Source organism: Corvus hawaiiensis, chromosome 1 (genome assembly GCF_020740725.1).
Source record: "Corvus hawaiiensis isolate bCorHaw1 chromosome 1, bCorHaw1.pri.cur, whole genome shotgun sequence".
NCBI classification, from domain to species: Eukaryota; Metazoa; Chordata; class Aves; order Passeriformes; family Corvidae; genus Corvus; species Corvus hawaiiensis.
This window is the reverse complement of record NC_063213.1, coordinates 16278144-16305527: the sequence shown is the minus strand read 5'-3', so window position 1 is coordinate 16305527 and position 27384 is coordinate 16278144. Positions and strand designations below refer to the sequence as shown.

At 40.6% G+C, this 27384-nt stretch overlaps 1 protein-coding gene across 4 annotated transcripts in view; it reads right to left on the bottom strand.

The window, feature by feature from the left end:
* Window positions 1-27384, bottom strand: part of MKX (mohawk homeobox) — a 49541-nt gene that overhangs the window by 17626 nt on the left and 4531 nt on the right. For 3 of the 4 annotated variants that reach the window (XM_048294595.1, XM_048294582.1, XM_048294602.1), the window contains exons 4-5: window positions 20452-20605; window positions 18882-19217 (exon numbers count right to left, since the gene is read on the bottom strand). In XM_048294595.1, coding sequence (XP_048150552.1) covers window positions 18882-19217; window positions 20452-20605 — 490 coding nt within the window. Of the gene's footprint in view, window positions 1-13267; window positions 13387-18881; window positions 19218-20451; window positions 20606-27384 lie in introns of those variants that run through there. The other variant, XM_048294589.1, reaches the window with a different exon arrangement.

The following is a 27384-nucleotide window of genomic DNA, read 5'->3' as shown; positions in this document are numbered from 1 at the left end:
TCCTACATTTTCAAGGATGGTGAAAACAGTATCTATGTAATGGCACAAAATCTATTGCTTAAATTCTACATTTACTTGCACAGAACACAAAAAAAAAAAAAAAAGGAAAATTTTCTCTGATTATATAATGAAGTTTCAGATGAGTTTACAGCTCTATCTCTAACTTTTGTTCTTTTTCTCAAAGACACATGCAGGAAACACTTCTGTACAAAACATCCCTACCTTCTAAGCAGCAGAAAGGATGCCCTACTTCGGACAAATACACACTTTTCATTTATTTGGACAAAAATATTAAAATTAAACAGAACAAATTTTCAATCAACACTTGTTAATTTGAAACACTAAAACTTCTCCCATATTGAAAGCAGATTGCTCTGAAAAAACATTCATTTTCAAGGTCATAATGGTGCTGGCAGAACTCAAAAAATTGTAGTCCAACTTGCTTGTGTTCAGCTGTGTTTACTTAGTCTCAATTTGACAAAAGTCTGCCTCTGATTATACATAGCAGTCATCTGCCCACAGATAAATAGATATTACACAAACGTTTGGAGGGAATGACATTTGGCTACCATTATTTTTGGAATAATTTAGCCTGCATCCTGAACTTAAAACACCAAAATGATTCATAATGGTTTCTGGACCCAAGTATTTCCACTTAATAAATAAATTTACCTCTATGACCTTTGTGGACTTTATATTGTACATGTTAGTGATTAAAAAAAAAAGGACAATTTATTGTTAAATAGTCTGTATGCTTGGGAAGGGTGGATTTACCCAGAACTCAGACCCAAGTCAGTGGCAAACCTAGTGCAACTCACTGCAGCAGCTCAGAGCCAGCACATGCAGTGCAAAGGGCTCAGGGTGCTGCTGGAGACAGGGCTCTAACTCAGCTCTACAAGACATCCCACCCCATGACCACCTGCAAGCACAGGGGCATTGCTCAGCTCTCTGCAGAGCACGCACCTGCAGTGGAAGCCCACACTAGCAGAAACTATAACAGCACTGCCTGAGATAGAAACGTGTTTTCTATTTCAAATGTACCTACCTCAAATGTAAACTTAATAGTTCTCTGCCTATTATTTTTAGGAGAGAAAGTTAATACCTATTGGATGCCAAACTGAAATTTTGCTTTATCCAAGGGAAACAGTTGTTTTGTGACATTTATGGAATAGCTTATATTTTAAAGGAGACATGCAGTATTTCTCTGATGTGGATAGAAATTTCATCCAGTTAAAGATACTACTTAGTCTAGGGTATTTTGTGTTATAAATTATCCATGAATAAGGCAAAAAACTTATGAATAAATTATAGTCCCTACTCCCATTCCTTCCCTCATGCCTCTTCCTAATTCTCTCCCGTTTAAGCAACCTGCTGTCAGTTCCCCAACATCAACTACCCCAAATGATGTTTCCACATCACACACTGGAAGTATTGAGGACAATTCAAAGTCCATGAGGGATATTGTTACTGTTGCACGTTTAAAGTGGAAAATGTTTCCAGAGTGTGGGGATAGATGGAAGAATAAAGCCTAGACCCGACAGAGTCAGATAGATTAGTTTCTGTGAAGTTAGCATGCTTTCAAATTGTCTCTTCAATTAGAACACCAAAATTAAGAAAGCCCCTGATGCAATAGGAACCATATGTGTTTGATGTACTCAGCTTCTCTAACATAACATCTAAATATTCAGTTTAAAGAAAATTAGGAGACTTGTTTACAAAGAACTAGTTTATGTATTTACAAGACTAAGCCGAATATTTTTAGATAGAACGATTGCATACAAGTCATTTCCCCTCATTTTCCCTTGTTTCATGAAGGAATATTACTGTGAAGAAGGAATGTGTTTTTAATGTGGACAGCTGGAGGTATAGAAAACAGATTTCTGCCACATGAAACAAATGCAGCAAATTTCTTCTTTACAGGGTGTTTCCTTACAGAGATTAAATATTAGAGGTCATCACACTATGATGCAAAGCCCCACTCATTCAGAAGTGTGCTAATGACTGTGACCCAAAGAAGAGTTAATTCAGATGGAATCCAGGAAAATAAGGCAGCACAGAAACCTCATCAGCAGTCCAATCACATGACAAAATGCGACGCATCTCCAAAGCCACTGCCTGCCAAAAAAAGAAAGGCTGCTGCAAGAAAAATACTTTCACAGCTTGATATCTGGGTCTTGTGACTGCTATCCAAACAAGGAGTAGAAGTGGTACTATATAATGTGGCAGGGCAAACAGAACCACCCACTCACCATCACCAATTATGTTTTTAATTCAGATAAATTCTGTTTCTTTAAAAAATGATGAGGGAAAAAGAAACAAAACCTTTTGTTGAACTTGAAAATTATATGTGTAATTATCAGATCTGGCATGACATATTTTAGATTCATATATACCATGAACTGTATAGGAACACATGTTTTGACATACAGGATCAAACTATCAGTCCATCCCAGGTGATGTCCTTTCTACACTACTGACAGCTACTCATCTCGAGGAGCACAAAGACACTGCCCCCAGCCAACTATGCATTAGGTTAAGAAGATTTCTCTCTGTAACTTACAGATGATGACTTGAAAAATTTTCAAAGAGAGTATCTGATTTGAAAAATTTACAGAAAGGAGCAGACCTAAAAGAAGTTAAAACTTTCAGGAACACTGGGCCAAGGAAGCCTCCACACTTGGCCAGTTGTCTCACAGTAGCCTGAAAACTACTTAGAGTTTTCAAAACAGGTCTTGGTGGAATCTGCCAAAGTCTGGATTGGGTATGATTAAGCCAAAGTATGAGAAGCATTCTATACTTTTGTGTCCAGCTTAGTCAGGGATTGTGGATGCACCAAGAGACTGGGTAATTAATAACCACATACCTCACACAGACACCTCCATCACTACCACCACTGCCACCAGCACTAGAGTATTTCCCAGTGCCAGACTAAGCTGTCTTTTTGCCCTAAATTGTGGAGCAACGGTTAGGATTAATTTGCTTGTACTCTAAGCAAGGTCATACTCTTTTCTGGAAGTGTACTTTCTCTTAGCCTGTGTAACATGGAAAAAAATGCCAAGACACAGTAATTAGACTCAAAGGTTCCTTCCAAGAAGGGTGGCAGTATCTTGAATGCTTATCTACCCTCATTTCTCAAACACTTTGAAAAGGTAAATATGAAACTTCTAATTTTGGACTGTGAAAAATGCTAGTATTTCCTATACTTCTCTAATTTATTCTAGAACCCTTCCCTGTTACGCTCCAGATTCCTACCATTATTTCCATACCTGCTTCCTCAGTATTTTATCTTCTTGCCTTCATCCCTTTGATCCCTTTTCTTTCCTTTTCCTTTTTGTTCTTGTCCTGCATTCCCCTTTCCGCGTCTCTCCCAGCACTATCTTCTCATTACAATCTTCTAAAAGTTTCCGCTCTTTTATTTTCCTACCTGTATTTATTTCCTGGCTGTGAGTTTTTATTTTTCCCTTCAATCCCCCTCCTTTCTTAGATCTTTTCCCTTCTCGAGCTAAAATGATACTCCAGCTATGACCTACCTGAAAAGAGAGTTACATCTTTTAAGTCCATTGTCAGTACTAAAGGGATGGAAAATATCTCAAAAAGAGCTAAATGACTATTCCAGTCACTGTCCTGGACAAACAAGTGTAACTCCCATCAACAGCTGGAGGAGTTCAGCACCTGAGTCAAGTTATTTCCCATCTGCCACCAGTGACTGCTTGGGGTGGGAGTCCTGCTATAGCAATCTGTCCTCACACTAGGGCAGGGAGACAGACAGAATTTCATGCAGTGGCTGCAGGGTGTTGGTGATGAGAAAAACAACTCTGATAACAGAAGTCCTTTCTTCACTCTTAACTGAGAACAGCACCTAACTGAAGTGAAAACTTTGTTGAAACTTAAAAAGTAAGGAAGAGGCCTGTATAAATACGGAGACGGCTATGCACCACTTCACCCCAGTATTCTGCTGAATCTCTAACAAAATACCAAAACATCACAAGGAAAGTTCCTTGCATGGCATAAACTGTGTAATCAATATCACTAGTAATGAAAGTCTTTCTCCTGGCTTCAAATGAAGTGGTGTAACATCCTGTGTAAGGACAGAATTACCACACAAGCAATTAGATCGAGAGGATAAAAAGACTAAGAAGCATTATTCCCTGAACTTCTTCAGATCTGCCCCTCAAAACAGTAAATGCTTGCTTCTCAAGACAAAACAAGCTAACAGAAACATGCACTAGAAATCATCTTTATGGCCAACACTACAGAGAAGATACTGGGGAACACTTTTGTTTTTCATGGTGAATGAATTGCCCCTGTAACACTCCCTAGTCGAAAGCCTAGTTTCCCCTCCAGCTGGTGTTGCCTGGACAAGCTGGAGCTGTCTGTGCAGGGCTCAATCTAACTTGCACACCAGATCTTACAAAATATTCTCTGTTTTCTTTGTCTCACTCTTTTTATATTGCTTCTGGTGGTTTTCTCTGTGTGTTTTTGTTGCTGCTTGCTTCCCACCCTTACCACTCTCCAACTGCTTGCTGGGCAGGCACAGCAATTCCATGTAAGGAACGCAGGAAAGAGAAGCATTCCTTGATTTTTCTGTGCACAGTAACTTGCACGACATTTGATCATAGACAGAGATTAAGTCATTCATGAACAGGGCCCAAAGGGAGGAACAACTCCAGAAAAACAACCCTCCTCACTGTTAGTGAAGCATCCAGGACTCCACAATCATTACTGCCACACTTACAGTTCATAGCCGATCTGGCAAAGCAAGGAATCCAACTGCAGGCTCTGTGGTTTAAATAAAATGTATCTACAGCAGCCTGGACCAATGTTTAAAAAAGTTCCATGTTGTTTTAGTCCAAGGACAAGCTTTTAAAACTAAAAGAAAACTTTGGCTTTAATTACAGATTAAAAGTGAAAGTTGTTTAAAAAGAATGCATATTCTAAGAACAGTAATATAAGTTATTTAATATTTAAAACTCATTTTTCTCTCTTCCAGAGTGTGACAAGTCTCCTTGTAAATATTTAAAACACAAGTTTGAAAGCTATTAATTTGTGGACAATATTTAGGGTGCTTCTGCCTTGCTGTTGTGAATCTTTGGCATAGCTCAACTTTTTCCTACATTTATATTTTCAATCTAAAATAAGTGTCAGATTTTGATACATGTTTCAATGGCCAAAAAATAACTACAACTGTAACTTTTACCGCCTTTTCCCCTAAATTTTGTCACCACATATGTGTGATGCAGCAAATGTCACCACCCTATATATAAATGCAAAGGGTTTATTCCAGAGCAGCTACAAGCAATGTGATCCCAAAGTGGTGAGGTGCTACACTGGAGAAGCTGCTGCTCTTGGGATGATTTTCAGCAACAATTGCCCATCTGAAAATCATTAGTGCATAGCAGTGGATTTTCCACATGTTCATATGCTGGACAAGCAGGTTGCCCTTGAAGTATGGTTCCCCGGGGGAAGAAGGAAAGCCCAGAGAAAAGTATTGTATTGTCAGATCACGGTTTCACTAGAGCCAGACAAAAATATGGTCAAGCATTCACTTGGCTGCTCTGCTGGCAAAACGATAGGGTACCGAAATGGAGACAGCTAATGAGGAAGGCAAAGAATGAATCTCAGGAAGAAGACCTTAAAGGAGTACAGATTTTTTTTTCATTTAAAAACTCAGAAATAGGGGTAAGTATGCAAATGTAATGACATTCAGATTACTGACCTTTATTTTTATAAGGTCAAAAAGGTTTAGAAAGGGTAGTATTTTCCCAACAAAACATCTCATCTTTTAATTCAGCTGTTTGAAGCATCAATAAGAAAGTATTGAAAGAGCCTAAGCAAAAAAGTGTATGATTCTAACTAGGCAGTATTTGTTATTTAATGCCCCATTAATCGATAATTTGGCCTGAAGGAAGAAAAAAAAGCTGGCAAAAGGGAATGGAATTCTTTAGCTCCTTGTTTTACTTAAGAAAAATTCCCAACGGGCTTCACTTAAACAAAGAACTTTAGTTTTCCACTGGAAAGACAAAAAGAAAATCTTGGTCTAGCATGTCCTGCCACATGCTTTAACTACACAGTAAAAGAGTATGTACTTGGATCCCAGGCACATTTCAAAAGTGCAGTATTTATTAGCTGCTCTGTTGCCAAGTTCCACTATTATCATTTTATTATAACTAAGGTATATTTTTACTAACTAAATTATATTTAGGTTTTTAGTTTAAGTATTTTAAGGTCTTGGAGTGTCACGTACAGATGACATACAATATATCAAAGGCCTTTGTTGATTTTCTCTCTCCTCTCCTCTCCTCTCCTCTCCTCTCCTCTCCTCTCCTCTCCTCTCCTCTCCTCTCCTCTCCTCTCCTCTCCTCTCCTCTCCTCTCCTCTCCTCTCCTCTCCTCACAGTTACCCTGTATTTGTGAACTCAGGGCGTCTGATTTACCTAAACCCATATTCCAGCTGCAAAGATATGCACGGGCCAAGAGAGCAAAATCCTTGGATGAAGCAGAGCTCGCCAAGGATGAAGGTGAGCCCTGTTACCGGATAACCCACCGCACGCATGTCCCTCACACCCTGAGGGGCAGGACAATTCCCTCTCTCCCTACTACTCCCTTCAGACACCTTGCTCCAACACTCCTCTCCCGCCCTTTGGCCAGCTCACCTAGACCTGGCTTTATGCCAAGACCTCCTGTTCCCAGCTGGGCCTGGAGGCGTTACGTGGTGGGACATGGGCTCCCCATGGCCAAGGGTGGGCAGGAGCCAGCGGCTCATGGGGAGTTTACTTCAGAAGACCCATCTCCCACACCACCTGTAAAAGGATTTTTGTCCTGTGGGGAATGTGGAGCCTCTGTCTGGAGGGTGTCCAGACAGGATGGAAAGATGACATGGCCATGAGGCAGGAGAGGGTTTTGGTCACATCAGGCTGGGTACTGCCACTGCTCTGGACAGGGAAGGGGTGTTTCTGAGCAGCCATAAAGCCCATGGAGAGATGACAGAGCTCCTCAAACCTCAGCAAATGCAGCAGTACCGCAGCACTGAACACAGCCTTTATTCTTCCTATTTTGTGCAAGGAATGAAGGATGAGGAGTACCCAAATATGACCAGTTACATTCTCCGAGGGTCACAGTCTTTGATGTGTGAGCAAAGATCCCACTGAAAGCAGCAGGAGTTCACAAAATGAAGTTTGGAAAGCCTTGCAAATACATGAACATTGTGTGTCAAATCATGTAGCATGATTTGGGGCCAAAACACTTAAAACCCAGACCACATCTTGGCAGATTGGATTTTTGCACTTGCAAGCACTTCGAAAGGGTTGGTTTTAAAACATATCTGAGTGTCTGTCCATCACTTATCAGGTGAAGGTAAAGGCACTTTGACTTGGGTATCAGATATAATTATTGGCCCCTTCTGAAATAAGAGGGAAAGAGAATCAGGGGTGTGAATCTTTGAGTCGAATGAGGTATAGAGGAATGAGAAATATTAATGACCTTTTCCCTATGTAGATTCACAGCAAAGGCAATAAACACAAATTAATGCTCATGTGCCCTTGTAGCAAGGAGGAATTATCACTCAGTCTCATTAGACAAGGAGTGAAAACAGCAGTAGAAAGGCTGTGACACAATATTAAAAGGAAAACAGGCTTATAAAGACACATGCTATTTTTATTCACTTAAAATGTTTAAACAAGCATTTCTTCATTTTGGCTTAGACAGCAAAAATAAGCCTTTGCATAAAACAAAGGATTACTGGGATCAATACCTGCAGGTCAGCCTTGTCTTCTCTGCTGACTTCTGTGAAAAGGATTTTCAGCTTTGCAGGGGCAATCTGGAGTAAGCAAGTCAGTGAGGTATGGGATTTGAAAGTAAGATATGTCACTGTTTGTAGACAACAGAGCTGGGAGCCTCTTTTCCTCTGCCTTTGCAAAGGTCACTGCCATGGTGAGCTACTGCACAGCTCTGAGCTGAAGGAGTAAGCATAGCAAAACAGCAAGAGAACGCAATTGTATTCCACAGATATCATCATCGTAATAGAGCACTAAGGAAATATATGTGTGTCTCTGTGTATATACAGTTGAAAGACTGCATGTCTTACAAACACCACTACAATCTCAGGTGCTGGCCCTTCAAAAAGTGTCACTAAACATCCAGCACTACTGAGATTCAACAAGCAGGAAGCCCAGAACTATTGTAATTATGATATTGCAGACAGAGAAAGGCTCCAGGCTTCACCCAGCACCCCTGCTCCCGCAGCTGACGTAAGTTTCACAGGCTGCACTGGGCTCTCTCTGACAGTGCTGGCACAAACAGTGCTGCAGACACTCAGAGCTCTCTCTGACAAAGGAACAAAGACTGTTGTCTTCTGGAGGAAGCTCCTGTTTGAAGATGACCCTGGGGAAATGAATTAGTGACACAGAAATCAACAAGTACACCAGCTAGACAGCATAAGAGGGAGAAAAGCAGGACAATGAATTTTAGTGTGTCTGTGTAATGGACAATCCACCACAGTACAAAGCTGCCATAAATAGTCAGGAGCAGACCATTTAATTTGCACACCAGTTCCAGAACCGGCTCCCTGAGCAGCTGCCAGTTCAGACCCCTTATGGTGCAGCCTGCAATGGGAATAGCCAGACCCTGCTCCTTGGGGTAGGAAGAGCAATTAGACAAACAGGGACCTGGGATGAAAGTCTCCCTGAAATCAATGGCTGAGACAAATTCTCCAGCACACCAAGACCTCATTAAAACTGCCCGCAGTGTCTAGCCCACAAAGTACATCTAGTGAAAGGAGAGCGATCCTGCTGGTGTTTTGCAACACATTACAAAATACCTTGGCTAGCAGAAAGAATTTGAGGCAATTTGCTCCTGAAGAGCCAGGTCGTGAGGAGCCTTCATTTTTCCAGCAAACTGGATTTAAGTTGACAAATAGTAACTGAGACAGAAAAAAACCCCTGACAAAGTTAGGGGAGATGGAGAAACCGACAACATTTAACTTGATCTTCAAGGGTGTAAATCTGTCAATACCCACAAATGACCACAAGGCCACATGCCAGTTTTCACTCTGAGATATCGTAACTACGACATTTGGCTGGTACCTCACATTGGAAAGAAAGTTTTTACATTTAGAAATGTAAAACATTGTAACATTTAAGGAATTTTGGCTACAGCCCACTAGCCAGCCTTCCCCCAGCCTCAGCTAAGGGATTATTTTGAATATTGCTTTGCTTTTCACGCATCTGTTGCCTAAATCAATGTGGAGGCATGAGGGAGGGACTGAAAATTGGCTCTTGAAATAGCGGTATATTTTAGTGTCATAACTGAGAGTCTTGGCAATCCCTTTTAACTTGAAATGTCAGTGCCATACCAAACGATCTGGTCATCATAACCTCAATTTCTGGCCATCAGTGAAAGAACAGAGATAGAGTCTCTGACATCAGGTTTCAAGGCCACTGTGAAAAATTAAGGAAAACAAATTTCATGGCTCACTGGAATTTTGCTTTACCTACTTTTGTGTGTTTCTTTTCAGCTGTTCCAGCTTCAGCTGTTTATCTGATCTCTTTCTGTTTGAATTCTTTTTACGCTTTTCCAGATTTTCTACAATGTAGTTTACCTCTCCAACTTTCTTCCCTGCTTTAAACTCCTGCTCCTTTTTTTTTTTTTTTTTTTTTTGTAGCTCACATAAAACTCACTCATACAAGCCTTTTGCATGTTTTGACTGTTAGGACATATTTCTCCTTTAGCAGATCTAAATTGGTGATTTGATGCCAATTTAATGCCATAAAGCATAAAAGACCTCAACAGGTCTTCAGTAATCACTGGTTACTTCCACATCTGCCTCTTTATCTCATACCCAAATTTTTAAGTCTGTAGTGAAGTGGATTTAATATTACTGAATCCAACTCTGCTTTTCTGGATAATTAGAAATTGAATTTTACAGATGAACATTAGACAAGGTTTTCCAGAACAGGTGTTTCTCCTTCAAGATGACAAAACTCTCATTCACAAAGAGTATCTGGAAGTTCCTGACATTTCCTGAATTGCAGGTGCAAACTCATCCACAGCCCAGCATTAGTCCATGCAGATATCCCTTCAGCTCACTTCTCAAATTGTGTCAAAACCCTCCCAAAAGCTTCTCTGTGAATACACATGGAAGATCAGAAGTCTGGTCTCACTAAAACTGCTTTCATCATTATGTTTCTGGTATTCACATTACAGACAAATGACCTAAAAAAATTTCAGTTAAACACACAAAGGAGTTTTGGGGTTTTTTTTCAAATTACAGAATTACTTTCAAAACCCACAAACCTGCAAAGGGAAATAGGATTTGCTGCATCAGATAAGATTACTAGTCTATCTGGTCAGCCACATTCAGTGTGTAGCTTTTTAGAAAAGAAAATTAAAATGGAAGGAAGAAATGGTGAATAAAACTAATTTTGCAGTTCAATACTGTATCAGTTTTTACAGTAGTTTAAGAAGAATAAAAAAAAAAATCTCACCCAAAAGAAAGCAATCCGGTCTTCTTATTTCCCTAACTTTTTCTATTACAATCAAGAGATAAATTCTACCATTTGCACCAGCATGAATACAATTTCTTAACCTACTTGAGAATCATCAAACACTGCTTTGGTGCAAGACCCTGAAGACTTTCAAATGTTCATATCAAAATTTGCCATGGTAAGGAAAATGCATGTGCTTGTGCATATAAGCAAACACAGAAAGACCCAAACACTTTCCTTTATTTACTGCTGTATGACTGAACACAAACAAGCTGCTTTTCACTAGTTTCACCACAGGCATAAAATATTTCAAACTCCAGGACTACTGAGAAGCTCACAGTTTTTTTCACCAGTCATCATGCTCCAAATTTACAAGCCTAACTCAGATGGTTATTACTGGGATGTACCTGCTTAAATCCCTTCCACAGATGGGAGAGTGAACACTGTTCATGCCAAGTTTCAGTCTGGATTGAATTTTTACAGCTGGGTCATAAATTTGCAGATTAAAAGGGTTCTAATGGAAACACAGGTACAACCTTAACTACAGCAACATGAACAGCAGCAATGTAACACTGCACGAGGGACAGTCTGTGCTACAAGCAGAATCCATCAGGAGTTACCCAAAGTCGCATTATTTCTCCCCAGCAGTGGCGGAAGGAGGCTGGGACATGCGGAAAACCCATGCCAGGTGTGAAGTTTCAATTCAGATGTTTTTCCAGAAAGAAGTGAAACTTTTATGGGCTTGCCATTCCTTTAAGTTTACTGCCCCAGCCAGAATGTGAAAAGTCCAGCTCTTTTTTTCCTCCTGCTACTACCCTGTCTCGCCTGTGCCTGCCTTGTCTGCACCCTGTCCTCTTGTGGTCACATTTCTTGCACTGCACACAGATTAATATATTAGTAAGAATCACCAAAGGCAGTGGTTACTAGTGATGAAGATTATAGATTTTGTATGTAAAAGTGATCCACTGGGCAATAAAGAAGAAGTTTGTCCCTGTAATTTCTTTTTCTTCATGCAGGTACCATGGGCAGATGTCTTGGTGCAGGAGCAGAGTCAGCTGCAGTCGCACAAGAGCTCTGAGGAGCAGAACAGGCACATTTCAGCGTTGGAGCCAGCACAAGTCTTGCTCGCAACTCAGTGATCTGCCTCCAGCCATGGCTTTGTCTGCTCAAAAGTGCTTCCCCATCACTGATATATAAATTTAGGTGTGGACTTCAAAGCCACATCTAATGAGGTGACAGCCCACATCCCTGTCTTTGCAAACACTCTTGTGTTTTGTTCCTCTTTTTTGCTCTTCCATGTATAAAATCATCCCATATTTTTCAAGTTCATTGGCCCCTATCTCCTCTTTGGCACTAACAGCTGATACTCGCATTTTGCCACTGGGTTTCCTGGGTAGGGGACAGAGCAGATACACGCTCCTTTGTGCTTTCAGAAGCATGCTGGGGTACAGCTGCAGTGCCAAGGCCCCTCTGCATGCACACCAAGGCAGCGTGAGGCAGCCAGGCTACAGAGACATTCCACAGGATGCAAACCACTGCTCCTGCCTGGTGCTGCCCCACTCTGTCCCTGGCTCTTACACCAGCGCTGCAGCACCCAGGGCTTTCTGATGCTGTGCTTGAGCTGGTACATTGCTGGTTACCTCATCTCATTATGTCCTCTGAGCCCCACTCTGCCCTCCTCTCTGAGCAGTGTTTCTTTTTGCAACACATGCAGTGCTTCTTTTTGCAGCAATGGCTGCAGCTGGCTGACGTTCAGGCTGAGGGACCCCTGAATCAGGGCAGAAGCCATGGCAAGGCAGCACGTGAGCCGGGTTTCTCCTGCAAGAGATGTGCACACAAATTTGGCTACTGGGGAAAATCCTGCTCAGGCAATGGAAGGGGAGAAGGAGTCCTCCATTTTACTTAATGAGTTTTCCCAAGCTGTAGTTTCACACTCTTTAAATATACTTAAATTAACTGCTAATTTTCTAACTAATTTCCCTATTATATTCATTACTAACCATGCAGTCTACAGCTAAAACTGGAAAACATTCTGATTTATGACTATGTGCTTTTCCATGCACATAATTTCCTGAAACATTCACATTTTGGCTGGCCCCAGGTTTTAAGACCAAGCATAATTCTGAAGACATTCAGAACAATGGGAAAATGGGGATAAATATTTTTTTCTCCTTGAAAACACCTTCACTAAATGAGTGAGGCCTAAGGCTTGTCAGGGAACAGCCCTTGCTGAGGCCTGGAGCATTGACTAACTCTAAAGAGGAATATTAAAATATATAGTTGTTAGAGATTGGTGACAGCACCACACATTTTTCCTGCTGTGTCTGAGAGAGGTCTTGGGCAAGCACAGGGGTCTGATGCTTTTTTGGCCACTGCTGTGAATATTTACATCGGGAAAATTTTAATGGTCTTGGAGAAACAAAGGCAGGCTTGCTGCATTGGCATGGACAGTGACAACATGTGGCCATGGAAACATGGCTGGTGCCCTGATTTTTTTGGTGTCTCTGATTTTTCAGTCAGATGTTGTAATCTTTTCCATTTCAAATCATTCATGCAAGAACACCTCATTCTCTACAATGATAAAGCTATCAGGAGTCCTGACACGTGCTGCTCTGAAGCAAGCTGATTTGAAGAAAATCCTCTGAAGCCAAACAACTGGCTCAAGATAGTTTTTACTGAAGCATATGGAAAATTTGCCATGACATCAACAGAAGCAAAACCAGAAGACATGCCCACAGTCTCTGCTCTGCGGGTTCTCCACAGCAATGATACCTGAATTATAGAACAGGCACAAATATGCTGCTATTTGAAGCACATCTTACCTGCATAGAGGCCAGTCTCTGGGATCTTCAGTATTTTGGGTTTAAAGGGGAAAAAAAGCCTTAAACATTCATAACCTTTTGCATCTGAAAACAAATAGATAAAACAAGGAAGCATAGTTTGTGCATCCAGCACCTGTGAGAAAACAAATACTCTCTTTTCCCATAACACTAACCACTAAAAGAAGGGAGTGGAGAGAAGTGGCACAGGAAAGTTGACACTGCTGGGAGTGCTGCTTCCCCTCTCAGCAGGGCTCGCTCCAGGCAAAGCTCTTCCTAGCCGGCTGGCAGTCCCTGGGTGCCCAGGCTTTTGGGACAGTGCTCTACCCTCAGCTGTTGTTGTTCCCAGCCTACCCAGTGCTCTCTTCCTCCATCCCCCAACGTGAAAGAGGTTGGAACTTCTACCTTCCCACAAAAAAGATTCAGTTCAGATGAAGCACTGTTTTTCAGGGTCATGTGGAAATAATCCTGACCAATTCCCCTTGCAACTCAGATACTGAGAAACCAAGAAACTAAAGAGAATTAAAAAAATAGCTTATTTGATTTTTGGTGTTTGAACTGAAAGAAATGCAGAAAGTGAACCAAACTAGCAGGGAATGGGTAGGATCTTTAAAGTTCTCAGGTTTGGGCTATCACATCTGGTATATTAAACCTGACACTTCCTGTGTTGTAAAGACATTTCCTTTTATTCTTTCTTTAGAAAAAACAACAGAACAGTAAATTAAACATAATCTTCTCCTCAATTCTCAATTCCATGCTATTTTAGTGTTGACAAATCAGGTCATGTAATAATAAAATTCCTGCAGAAATACGATCTTAACTGTGTAACCTTCAAATTGCAGTTATGCTGCTGTGTGCATTTAACACTGTACTTGACATTCACCTTTTACATTTCACTTCTGGATGATATTAGGATCTGCAAAAAAGACCTCCTTCAGCTCTCCCAGGTTACCGTTTATTTCAAAGTATCCCCAAGGTCTCCAGCACCGTTTAGATCAAACTTACAAAAGTCACTGCTGTGAGCACTATTTGCGGGTCCCTTGAGTTGTTTCTGAAAACAGGTTCCATTGTGTTTGTATTACGCTCTCAAATTTTACGGCTTATTTTTAAATTACATGTTAATTTCTAAAAATGTTCAGTTGTGAGGAAAAGTTGGCAAGGACCACACAAAATCACAGCACTGTTCTGCAGCTCGTGTGTCTCTCAATAGTACTTATGTGCATGGCTACACCCTTACATTTAAGTGCTCTGTAGAAATGTGGGCCTGATCCTGCAGTATGCCAAAGGTCTCATCAGAGGTGCTCAGCATGCTGGAATAAACGACCCAGGATCATGCCTTATGAATCACCAACTTTGCAGGCTCCAAAGGAAAGAAAGAAAGGAAGGTGAGAGGAAAGAAAAAGTCAGTAGTAATGAAAACATCAGAAACAGAGCGCACTCCTGAGTATAAATGTCTAAAAATAGAGATCAAACATCTTCAAAAATCAGCCAGTCATTCAAGCATTTGTTTAAAACCACCCTCTCTTCCAGGCCTGCAAGTCTTTAGTTTCCTCACTGTTTTTATTTGTCCTGGCTTTTCTACTGTGCTAAATAACATATAAAGTGAAATTAATGAAAAATCTGCCTAGAGAAAAAGGACTTCCTGTCCTGCCATTTCGTCTCTTTTTCTCGTTTTAATTTTTGCTTTCCTTCACTAGACAACAGTATGCCAGAGAGCTGCTAATTTTTCATTTCCTTGTGCTACAATGATGCAGGACATTTTGTTTCTGCAGGTGACTGATGATAGGGTACTCAGGGAGCACTGCAGCGTGATTACAGAAAAGCCAGCGTTTCAGTGTTCTGTAAACCAAAGACTGACATTGCCTCTTTAGATTTATATTCAGCCTCACTACAAACATTATTAGATCTTTTCCTTGTAGATTTCTGGAGTGCCCGTTGCAGTCAAGACTGTTGTTTCTGCATGCATTTGTACAACAAATAAAGGTAGACAAGTCTGGTTTCAGTTATTCCTGTCACACAGAGAACCCGCTGTGAGTGACAGCATGGCAAGCAGTCAGTGAAAACTACTTCTCCGACACAGCTTTTTAACTAAACAAAAACACTGAACCAAGCCTTTCACTCATCAGTTTAAGATGCACATTTGACCAACTATATCTATTTATATTATACCTGCACCAGGATTAATCTGAACTGAAATTTTCTGCTTTAAGTGAATACACCTGTGTATATGTTATATACATAAGAGTATCAGCTTACGACAGAAAGACTTGCAGAAACCTGTGACACACCCGAGGGCAGCTGCACTCTTCCCTGGCTGCTCTGCTCTCCCTGCACTGTCTGCCCACGCCGCCTCCCGCAGCAGCTCCCTGGCTGCCCAGGCCCGGGGGAATGGCAGCGAGGGCACCGCACCTGCGAGGGCTCCGACTCGGGGGTTTGCTGCCCCTCTCCAGCACTGAAACTCTTTCCCATGAGCTCACCATAATTGTGTGGAGGTAGAAAACGAGGCTGCTCTGCCGACAGTCAGTTATATAGCCTGTCCTTGATCTTTATGTGGGATTTCCCAGTTGCATGAAGCTGGAGTAGCATATGGTCCCGTGTTTATAAGCATGTTAATGACTGAAATGGGAAATTCTACAACCCGTTTTCCTTATAAACTTTAAACTGCAATTTCTTGTTTTTGTTATTGGACACTGCCCTCGTATGCTGTTAATTTGACGCAGGCTGTTGAGACACACATGGCCACACTGACCCCGGGTGCTGTGTGAACAAAGTAGCTCCAGACACACTGATGTACCTGAAATCAGGGTCCAGCCCATAATCAGAACCAGACAGGGTGAGTAAGCTTTCTACTTATGATCTGCCACGGAAAGTTACCCTTCCAGGGAAGTACAATAAAGAATTAGTTTAAACTCCAGTGACTGCCCGTCCTTAGAGGCACAACGACCTTGCCAAAAGTTTCTCAAAAATAAAACATCAATCAGTTTTCACTCTGTGCTTTTTGAAATACTGCTTAAAATGTCTTCATAAATGAAAACATCTAGTAGGGACTTGACAATCCTGCAACATCTCCTTTGTGTTAAAAATCAGCCGTTTTGCTCTACAAAAAATTGCCATGGCGAACTCCTTCTAAGAGGAGACATCTCACTTAAAAATACACTTGCCACTTTCAGGAGGGTAAGGGTGGTAAAGTCAGCCATACCCCATTATTTGCTTAATCAAAATGTATTACAGCTATTTTTGAAAACACAGATACAGGTCTGGTTCACAACTGCACTGAGAACTGCCAACCCAGGTATTCAAATTACAAATAAAAAACATTTTAAGAAGTAAATCATCCTTATTTATCTCTCCCTAACATTCATGTCAATAATTTCATCTATTTGAAGGTAAGTTTCATAAATGGACAATAACTTGAAAATATCTGCTTAGTTCATGAAAAGCTTAATTCCTGCGCGTTATAAGATCATCAGAAAATCATTAATGGGAACTGTAATCTTGTAACTGAAAAAAAGCCCATTTTTACCTATATTTCCTGAATGTACGCACATATATAGCAATGATATAACAAAAAATATCACGTATACACATGATCTTTTTTTCTTTCTATATACTACATCTCTAATTTCGAAGTGCAAAAAGAATAAAACTATAACCTAAGAGCTGCTGGTCTGTTCTCAACATTTGTGAAAATGTTAAGGAAGATATTTAGGAACTGACTTAAATACAGTCTCAAGAGGAGTTCCAGGAATGTCACGAACTTAAGGACAAATATACTAGGTTTTTAGTCATTCCAGCACAGCTGGTGAATTTACACAGTTACAATGGGCCTCTCTCAGCCTTCACATTAATGACCATATTTTTCAGTGCAGCTTGAAACTTGTCAAGAAGAACTTAATCCAGTAGCAAATTTATTATAAATTTTAAAAAGTCATTTTGTCCATTTCTAGGTTATGGTATAAAGTACAGAAAAACAGAAGTTTACATATCTGAGCTGCTGCATCTGTTCTTGAGTAACTTCTCACTTAAAAATAAAAATTGGCAGACAATATGCTTGTAATGAAGACCAAATGCATTTGGTATGTTGAGAAAAACGAAATTAAATGAACGGAGAAAGTTAATTTTGAAATTTATGAATTGTGCATGCACTATTCTTCCTCCCCACGAGACCCCATTTCTCTACAGGGCCCCCACTATCTCCTTGGTCATTTCCAACAACCTGTGCACACAAACATCCTCCTAATCCCCACCACAGAACTCAGCCTTGTGGCCTCTCCACATGGACAAAAAAACCCCACAGGAAACGTGCCAGAAAAGAGAGAGCAAAGGCTGAAAACTTGAGAGGTTGCAAAGGCACCCGAACCTGCCTGCCAGGGAAGCCAAGGGGAGCCAAGTACAAAATCTAAATCTGTGTTAACTTTATGGCAAAATCCTCCAGTACTTTTCAGCAATATCCATCCCTAAGTGATGCTCACCTCAGGGGGGTCCCTGGCAGAATAACCTGACAAGAAAGGCCCAGAACAACACACGGGTTGCTGCACTGGGTGGAAACCCTGAGACACTGGTGGAGACCTTCAGAGACTGGGGTGCAAAACTTCATTTTTTTCAATTTTTTTTTTTTGCCTTATGTCCCAAAGAAATACAGAAGAAGCTTCACAAGAGGAGCCTTCCAGCATTCCCTGCCCCACAGGGACTTGAGCAAGTCCTGATCTTGCCCTGATTTACAGCAATTTACTGGCATAAACCAGGCAGTCCCATGTGCCTTGCTCTGACTGGTAACACAGTGGATGATATTACATCATGTTTTTATGTTTTTATTGATAAGATTAAAATAATAAACTATGTGTAACCCTTCAAAAACCAGTAAGACAAGGTATTTAATGGCCAAGTCTGTGTCCCCTTAGCTCAGTGCACTGTATCTGGAGAGTGATGCAGAAATTAGTCTACAGCAATGCCTATATTCCTAAGAGATGCATGAGCACCAAAGGGTCACATACTGGACAAGGCACTCTGAGGACAGAAAAGGTGCAGTACAACAGGGCAAGGGGTTCACATGCACTCCATTGAAGAGCATATAACTCATGTAAGTGCCACAAACAGCCACCTTGAAATTTCAAAGCCCTCCTCTTCCTCCCAGCTGGGGCCATGAAGAACTTCAGTCCTTCTCTTCTAGTCCCCACATATTTTAATAGAATGCTGAAGAGTTTTCTCCTTCCTTAGGCTCGTCTTAGTGCTGGCAAAAGGTGCCCTGTAAATGTCATTTCAAAAACTATCCCCATTGCTCCATTTGAAAAGCAAACCAGCTTCATTAGTGGTCAGTAACAGCACTCAACTGTTATACTGCAGGTAGAACTTCTCCAGAGAATGAAAGGGCGGACAGGATTTATCCACTCTGATATGAGAGGATGTATAGGAATCATCTACTCTCATGCAAGAAGACAGACAGGAATTATCCACTGTCATATAAGAGAATGGACAGAAGTTACCCAGTCTCATAAAAGGCACAATCAGGTGACACTTATTCCAGGAGACACTGTCTACTGAAGTTCTCTGTAATAGAAATCAAGCAGAAAAATATCCCTTACCTGTCCGATAGACAAAATTGCCTTCTGTCTCTGATGATGATGGAGACACCAGTTCTTCCTCAAATTCATTGGAACTAAATGAACCGGAATGATTCCTTTGCCTTGTTTTTTCCATCATAGCTGCATTAGTAGCCATGACATGTCTCAGTGAGTCATTTAGGTAACGATTCAGTAAGCTGCTTTTGTATTTGGGGGGTGACACATAATCCTCATTGGCACTTGTTTCTGGTCTCACTCCTGTTTTTATTACTGAACTTTCAGTTTTAATCACAGTGTGATGAACTGGTTTGTTATATCCCCCTTCATTCATAAGGTTTCTTGGAGGATTTTCTCCATCTGAAAACAAAAGAACAAAGATACAGTAATACACTGAGTACCTAATATTTAACATGAGGCTTTCTTTACGTATTTTGAATTGTGATAAATATAACTAAAACTAGACAGTAACTTCAGCATTAGACAGCGATTTTCATTTTCTTCTGTTCACACATTGCTCATAGTAGCTCCCATGGCTCTCAGATGTTACAGCTATTCTAAATTAATTAGCTGTAGAAAGCAGTCTTTGAGTCTAATTTGTTCATGAGTAACACAAGGCGGGTAGAAAAAATCTGAAAAGTGCCCTAACTCAACAATAAGCATTTAAAAAGCTGTGTGAATAAGCTGAATTCTTACTATCATATCTTGTAATCTGGTTCGCCTGAATACCACAGCATATTTAGGTGCATCGTCTTAAACTGTACTCTTTAAATTGTTCTGCAAGCAATCTTTTCAAGGGAAGTGAGTAGAAATGTGAATATATTCTCACATTTTTCAAGAAATGTGAGTACAGACTGAAATTGGAACAAAGATATTTGAAACTGAGTACAAATTGAGACATACTCTTCTAAAAATTCACATACAGATTTCTGACAATGTTCTGTAGGATTTGTTCTTGTCATTGTATCTCCATGTCACAACTGTCTAAAAAAAGTACCCACAGACATAATTAATACAAGAGCTCTATTAAAAATACAGGGTACTTTAAAAAAAAATCCTGCATTTGTTAATTTGAGTAAGAAAGAGAATTCCAGTGCACCGTTTATGGAAAACAGTTGCTAGCAAAATACATTAAATAAATAACAGTAATATTCTGTTTACCATCTAATAAGCCCTGCTGAAGTTAATCAGATTGTCCTGTTAAAGATGTATATTGCTATAACACTTCCATCAAGGAAAGTAGCAGTCAAGTGATTTCTCATTTCTTTATACCAACAAATGTAATCAGTCTTTTTCCTTTGATACAGATTAAAGGAACAGGCTTGTAGAATGTAATGAACTAACAATTATCTTTCTAGCAAAAATGAAATATAACAACATGCAGCCAGATTGTCACCTTGAACAACTTACACAATCCTGCTTTGCAAGGCTGCATAGTAGTTGGGAGCCAATATAGGCACCTAATTCACAAAAGAAATAAAGGCAGATCCACTGAGGGTATTTTGTGATTAAAAATTAGAGCTAACTCAGGGTATCTAATACTTTCTAAATATATTTTAATCAGTTCAAAATCGATAAAAGAGCATCAACAAACCTTCAGAGCATGAGTCATCGCTGCTCACGCTGAGTCGCTCAGCATTTCCCTGAACATATTTGTTGTACAGTTTTATTCGTAAAGCCCAGCTAAGATCTGGTTGCCTGACAGTGTTCTTCAGGCGACGTCTTGCATTGGCAAACCAGTTTGATACCTGCATACAAATGAGTGTATTAGTTTCCCTTGAAAATGACACAAATAAAAAAATCTATAGAGCTCTCAAGAGTTTTATGTATGATTCAAGGATACAGCAAATGAGAAATATGAACAGAAGTCCATGAAATTACCACTGAGCAGAGCAGGAACCTCATACAAGAAGGCAAGCTCAGGCATCCCACCCTTCCCAAGTGTTAGCAAAACCACATTATCACAAGATTTCAATTAAGATGTCCCAAATACTGGTTCTGTATTCTTCTTCTTTTTTTTTTTTTTAAAGATAAAGCCCTGAACTTTCAATATGAACCTTCAATATATCACCAACTTTCTAAATTAAAACTATTATCTAATATTCAGGAGTTTCCTTGGGTATTTATATAGGCTACAATAAGGCTGTGGAAGAGAAAAAGACATTCTGAATCTGTATATTAAAAAGCCCGAATTTTCCCTTGTACTTTAACAGAACTCTGACAAGCCATGGGCATCAGGAAAGTCTTACAGAGTACAACATACTTTGACTCACTGCAGATATCAACCCCTTGGTCTACAGAGCAGCAGATTTTACAAACTCTTTTTGTTGTGGACACCCTAAAAACCAGTGAAGATGCAGACTCCTCTCAAGGTGACTATTAAACAATAGTCTGGTTTGTCTTCCTTCCCAGCTGCAGAGCATTTTCTAGAGTTTGACATAGCAAAATGGATACATGTTAGTACCCCTCTAGCATACAGGCTCATCACAAAGTCAGGCTCAAACACAAGTATTTCACAGTGCTTTAGGCACTGAATGAGCAAAAGGGCACACTCTACCCTTCTGTGCCAGCAGTGCTAATTAAATCACTAAATGGGATGCATGTTCTTGCAGTGACTTTGCATGAAAGCACACCTAAGAAAATGATGGCCTTGATTCTACTTCAACTCAAAAAGATAGAAAATAGAAAATATTGACAACTGTATCTTTACTATGAGCAAGAACAGAGGCAAGCGACCTACATTCTAACAATGTTTGCTTAATGATAAATAAGGTGTTAAAAGTGCTATTTACCCCCTTGCAGGAGTAAGTGCATTTTGACATGACCTCTGCAAGAAGGGGGCAGAGTAGCACCACTTGCAAAGGAGAATGTAAAGGATGTTAGCAGCCTACAGCCCTGCTCACATCTTTGTGTTGTAAACATGCACGCAGAGGAAGCCAGACTAGGGTCATCATATTCTGACCTGGGAATGATCATACCATTTAATTTACATCAACCTGCAAAGCAAGTTCATACACGTTTTATCAATACATGCTACCTCACCTAGAAGAGAGCCAGACTATAGACCTTAGTGTCGGATTTTGGCCCTAGTTTTGTCATCTGTCTATTGTAGCTAAGGTTACTGTATAAATCACACAGAAGTATGTCTAATTATTCTGGATCAATAATCTCTTCTAAAGTGATTATGAGAAAAATAAACACTATCTGCCTAAAAAAAAAGCAAAGCTTCAGTTCAGAATCCCAGCTAAAACTTAGCAGTGGTGCCTTATGCCTGTCACTTTGATTTTACTTAAAATCACATTTACATGAAACAGGGTTCCACTGAGAATACAGTGAGCCCTGGATCAGTGCTCAGATGCCAAACACGTAACTTTATAAGCCTTGTAGTTTACTACAACAGGTTAGAAAACCAAAAATGTAGCTGGCAGAGTAAGTAATTTTCATTCTTTTCTGAGGCTACTTGCTTATAATCATCATATTGACACAGAAATTTTTACAGTATATGAGATTGGGTGGGCTGGAATCCATGCACTTTCTAATGCTGTTAACAAACTCACTCCAGACTGCTCATCTGAAGCAGCAGTCACCTGCTGCATGACAGTGTAATTCTGAAATCAAGTGTTTAACAGCAGAGATGGATCAATCCAGGGTCCCAGTGAACAGGATTACAGTTACTGCAGCATTTTACCAAACTGACAGCTTTCCAACCTCTCACAAGAAAGATTTCATTATGCTTCATTTTATTACATACTGAAATTTTTCATCAGTGAAATGCCACTTACAGAAAAGAAAGATAGGGTAGTATTAGTGTGATTCATACACAAAAGCAATTAAATTTAGCAGGAGTGATTTCTGCATGGTACTCTTGGTTTATTTTGAGCTCATTCTTCCCATGCCATTGCTTTGCTTTCTGCATATCAATATGAAAATATGAGTCATATTTTAAGTCTTCTGCTATGAGAGAAGGGAATAGTAGTATTTGATTGTTATTTCATAATGAGATAAATATATTGCACCTTGTTCTCCTGCTCTTTATAGAGCAGATGATTTTAAGTGCCATCACACAGCATGTACAAGACAATCAGGGGATCAGGCCCAGGCAGCAAGGATGTGTGAAAGACAGGTCCTGCTTGACCAACTTGATCTTCACCTATGACAGTGTGACTCACTTAGTAGATGAGGGAAAAGGCTGTAGATGCGTCTACCTGGACATCAGTAAAACCTTTGACACCATTTCCCACAGCATCTCCTGGAGAAACTGGCTGCTCGTGGCTTGGATGAGTGTGCTCTTTGCTGGGTAAAAACCAGTTTGGGTGGCTGGGCCAAGAGAGTGTTGGTGAATGGAATTACATCCAGCTGGTCACCGGTCACTAGTGGTGTCCCCCAGGGCTTGGTACTGAGGCCAGTCCTGTTTAGTATCTTTATCATTAATCTGGAGGGGATTAAGGGCACCCTCAGTCAGTTTGCAGAGACACCAAGTTGGGTGGGAGGGTTGATCTGCTGGAGGGAAGGAAGGCTCCACGAGGGATCTGGACAGGCTGAATCCATGGGCCAAGGCCAGTGGTATGAGGCTCAACAAGGCCAAGAGCCTGCCCCTGGGTCACAACAATTCCTGCAATGCTACAGGCTGGGGGAAGAGTGGCTGGAAAGATGCCTGGTGGAAAAGGACCCGAGGGTACTGGTTGACATCAGCTGAACGTGAGCCACGTGCCCAGGTGGCCAAGAAGGCCAATGGCATCCTGGCCTGGATCAGGAAGTGTGATGTCAGAGACTGGAATCCTTTGGCATATGGTCTCGTTTGCACCTTAATTCAGGCAGAGGAATTTCTAATAATTTTAAGAACTGGACCGTAACATGTGGCCAGCAGGAGCAGGGCAGTGATTGTACCTTTGCACTTACTCAGCACTGGTGAGGTCACAACTCGAATGCTGTGTTCTGGGCCCCTCAATTCAGGAAGGACACTGAGATGCTGGATAGAGTCCAGAGAAGGGCAGCAAAGCTGGTGAAGGGTCTGGAACACAAGTCTGATGAGGAGCAGCTGAGGGAGCTGAGGGGGTTTATCCTGGAGTAAAGGAGGCTCAGGGAAGACCTTACTGCTCTCTACAACTACCTGAAAGGAGGCTGTAGCCAGATGGAGTCAGTCTGTTCTCCCAAGTGACAAGTGATAGGACAAGAGGAAATGGCCTCAGGTTGAATCAGGGGAGGTTTAGATTAGATATTAGGAAAAATTTCTTTACAGAAAGGATTGCCAGGCATTGGAACAAGCTGCCCAGTGAAAGTCACCATGGTTGACTCACTGTCCGTGGAGGTATTTAAAGAAATGTAGACGTGGTGCTCAGGAACATGGTTTAGCAGTGGACTTGGCAGTGCTGGGTTAATGGCTGGACTTGATGATTATAAAGGTCTTTTCCAACCTGAACGACTCTATGATTTTGAAAGAACCTCAAGTCAGCTATACTAAAGCACAAAGCAGCAAATCCACTCTAGAAACTCTGATCTCAAATGCAATTACAACAAGGCTCACTAAAGCCTTGGATGAAAGGAAAGTTAGTCCAATCCATTTAAGAGATTTTTAGGCTTAATCTATGATGTGGTAATCTCTAGGTGCTTTCCTGCTCTTGGGCACTGGTGCATGTTGCTGGAAAATCCTGATTTCTAAGACATCATGAGATTCAACACCTCTCTCACTCCTCAGTCTCGGACAACCTCCAGGTGTGTGGACTGGAACAGGCTGCACGGCCACAGGCTGCACCAGTCAGCACGCTCACCCTGACCTCCAGCCACCACCTGTCTCCTTCAAAGACAACAACAGTTTTACCACCCATTTCAACCAGCCCCAAATGTTACATTGTCTATCCATGTGGTCTTTAAAAACTTGCCTACTGCTGTAGGTCCCACTCACAAAGAGTGCCAGTTTGCACCACTTACCTAAACCATTACAAAAAGAAACAACCAAAGCTGCCAAAAACATCCAACCTTTCCCACAGTCCCAAGCTGAGCTACTCTGATCTCCAAAAATAATTTAAAAAAACCCCAATAAATGATTTAGATAAAAGCCAGTGGGAAAATCTTTGTCACATAAACCTCCCAAGATCTAAGAATCTTGAAAAAACACATGATGAAACTCACTATTCTTGTAAAGTAACAATCCTGTAGTTCTTTGAGAAGTAAAAAGACAAAACCCAAGGGGAACAATAATAGATGTGCTTTCCAGCATTCATTTTTTTACAGCAGTTCAGTCGTTCCCTAAGAGCATCAGGTACTTATATCAACATCATGAAAATACTGACCCTCTGGCTTTACTTCTGAAGACACATCTTCAATTTTATTGTAATTTGTTCTGCTTCAGTGGTTAAGAGTGGCCAAACTTTCAGAAAGGGAACAGACATCAAGCGATTCTCCTCCTCCAGTAATCCAGATATGCCTTTATAAATCTGAATACTATTAAATCCATAGCAGCACATGACTGATATATTAATTCTTGTATTGAAAAAACCTTCTTTTCAACAATATACCCATTCATATTTCTTTCTGGAAGGAATATACAGCCATTTTTCTTTTTTATTTCACAAGAACATCTAAACAAAAATTTAAAATAAAATAAATGAAGCACTGTGGTAATAATACAAATGAAAATGTAGCATATTAATAGGACAAATTATTGGATTCTGAATTGAAATCTAATTGGAGTAAAATATAAAATGCCTTTTCAAACTATATTGCTTTTTTGGTTTCCTGCTTTGGCAGTTGTGGAAGTAGAAAACTTTGGACTGTTGGACTGAAATCTGCAATAACATTTGCCTTGAGGACTCCCAAAGACCTTGTTGGCCTGCATAGGAGTAAGTCAGCCCAGAATTTGCCCCAAGTTTTGCTCCTACTACTCAAAAAACAAGATGATTTATGATTCCTGCAAAATCCTTGGAAGAGTCTTGACTTTTCTTTGACTGAGCACTGCAGTCGGACATGCATCTGGAACAGTCCCCTTGCTGTCCCACTGCACCGAAGAACAGGGGGGTAGGCTGAAGTATTACTGAAGTAGAACAAATTAATTTAAAATCAGTCAACTGCGTGATAGCAAAACTAACAAAAATAAAGTTGTGGAAGATTTGACATGCAGATACTAATAACAACAATTATTAGTATCTGCATGTTATTAGTTTGTCCCAGTAACAAAAGTAAAAAACAGAGCTGGATGTTCACCTCTTTGTCTCACAGAAGAATTGGCTTTATCTACACCATGGTCCCGAAAAAGCTCCTTTGGATAGATGGTACATATTGGAATAAGGTTCATTAGATGAAAGAAAAGCATAGGGAGAAGAGTTACATCTGTATTACCAATATTACTGTGACCAACATCATCTTCCTGGCAGCTGCTGAAGACCTTTTCCAAGGTCATCAGTCAGGTGAAAAACAAAAAAAACCCCAACCATTCATTCCCTAAATGGCATTTTGTCAGAAACTCAAACGGATATTCAACAGTATCTTTTGCCTTTCCTAGGGCTTGTGACGACAAGGTGTCAGCACATGAGGGATGCTGGGAAGAGGTAGCAGCTGTCAGCAGACAACAGCCTCCACAGGAGTGGAAATCTGTGGGAGCAAACACCACGGGACAGCACTGAGAAATGTAAAAAGTGTGGTAAATATGAGACAGGTCAGCAAACATGAAGGCATTTAACCCAGAGGAAACATCATACACTGGTTCCTGGTTCTCCAACAATGTCTAACAATATTACTAGATTAGAAAAACAATTTATAGGCAACCCTCGTTGATGCTTTTGCTAAGTGCCCCTCCTGGGACAGAAGTAAAGCTTTCCAACAGACACCAAAGCCCAGTCCCAAACCTGCTCTTGGTTATACCACTTGTCTGAAAGAGCACAGCCTTCAGGAAAGCTATGTCAGATGTACCCAGCGTGACTGAGATCACACCCTGGCATGCTCTCTCTCACTCTTAGAGAACAAAAATTTTGAACTGGATTACAATCTTGTTCTTTTTTGAGCATCCAAAAAGTAGGTGTGGGGTGTGTGTTGTTCAGCTCTTTGAGACTCAGGAATTAGTGCTGGTGCCAGAGATATGTATTTACATCTCCTACAGATGCTATCGTATTCCTGGATTAAAAGAGCATTGCACACAAATGATGGAAAAAACAACTGGGATTTCTCTTTGATGTTGTGCTTCTGTAAATGAAGATAGATGTGCCTGTTTGCACAGTTCTTTCAAATATTACAGTTCATAGAAACAGAACTGGTCAAATTCAGGTTCAGCGTAAACCCACTAGAGTCACAGGGGTCTAACAGAGCTAAAGGCAGCCCTTCCTGATTCTTCTTAATTTTATTCTACACCTTACATAGATCATAAAACTCTGTGGAGTAGTGGCCATGGCTCACTTGATGCTTTTATAAAGGCTAATACATCTTATCCCTATCAGGATTTATCAAAGCTGCCACAAGAGAAATTCTGCAAAAACCCACCAGATTTTTTCCCTTCTCTGTTCATTCTAATGCATTTTTAAAAGAACAGCAGAACTCC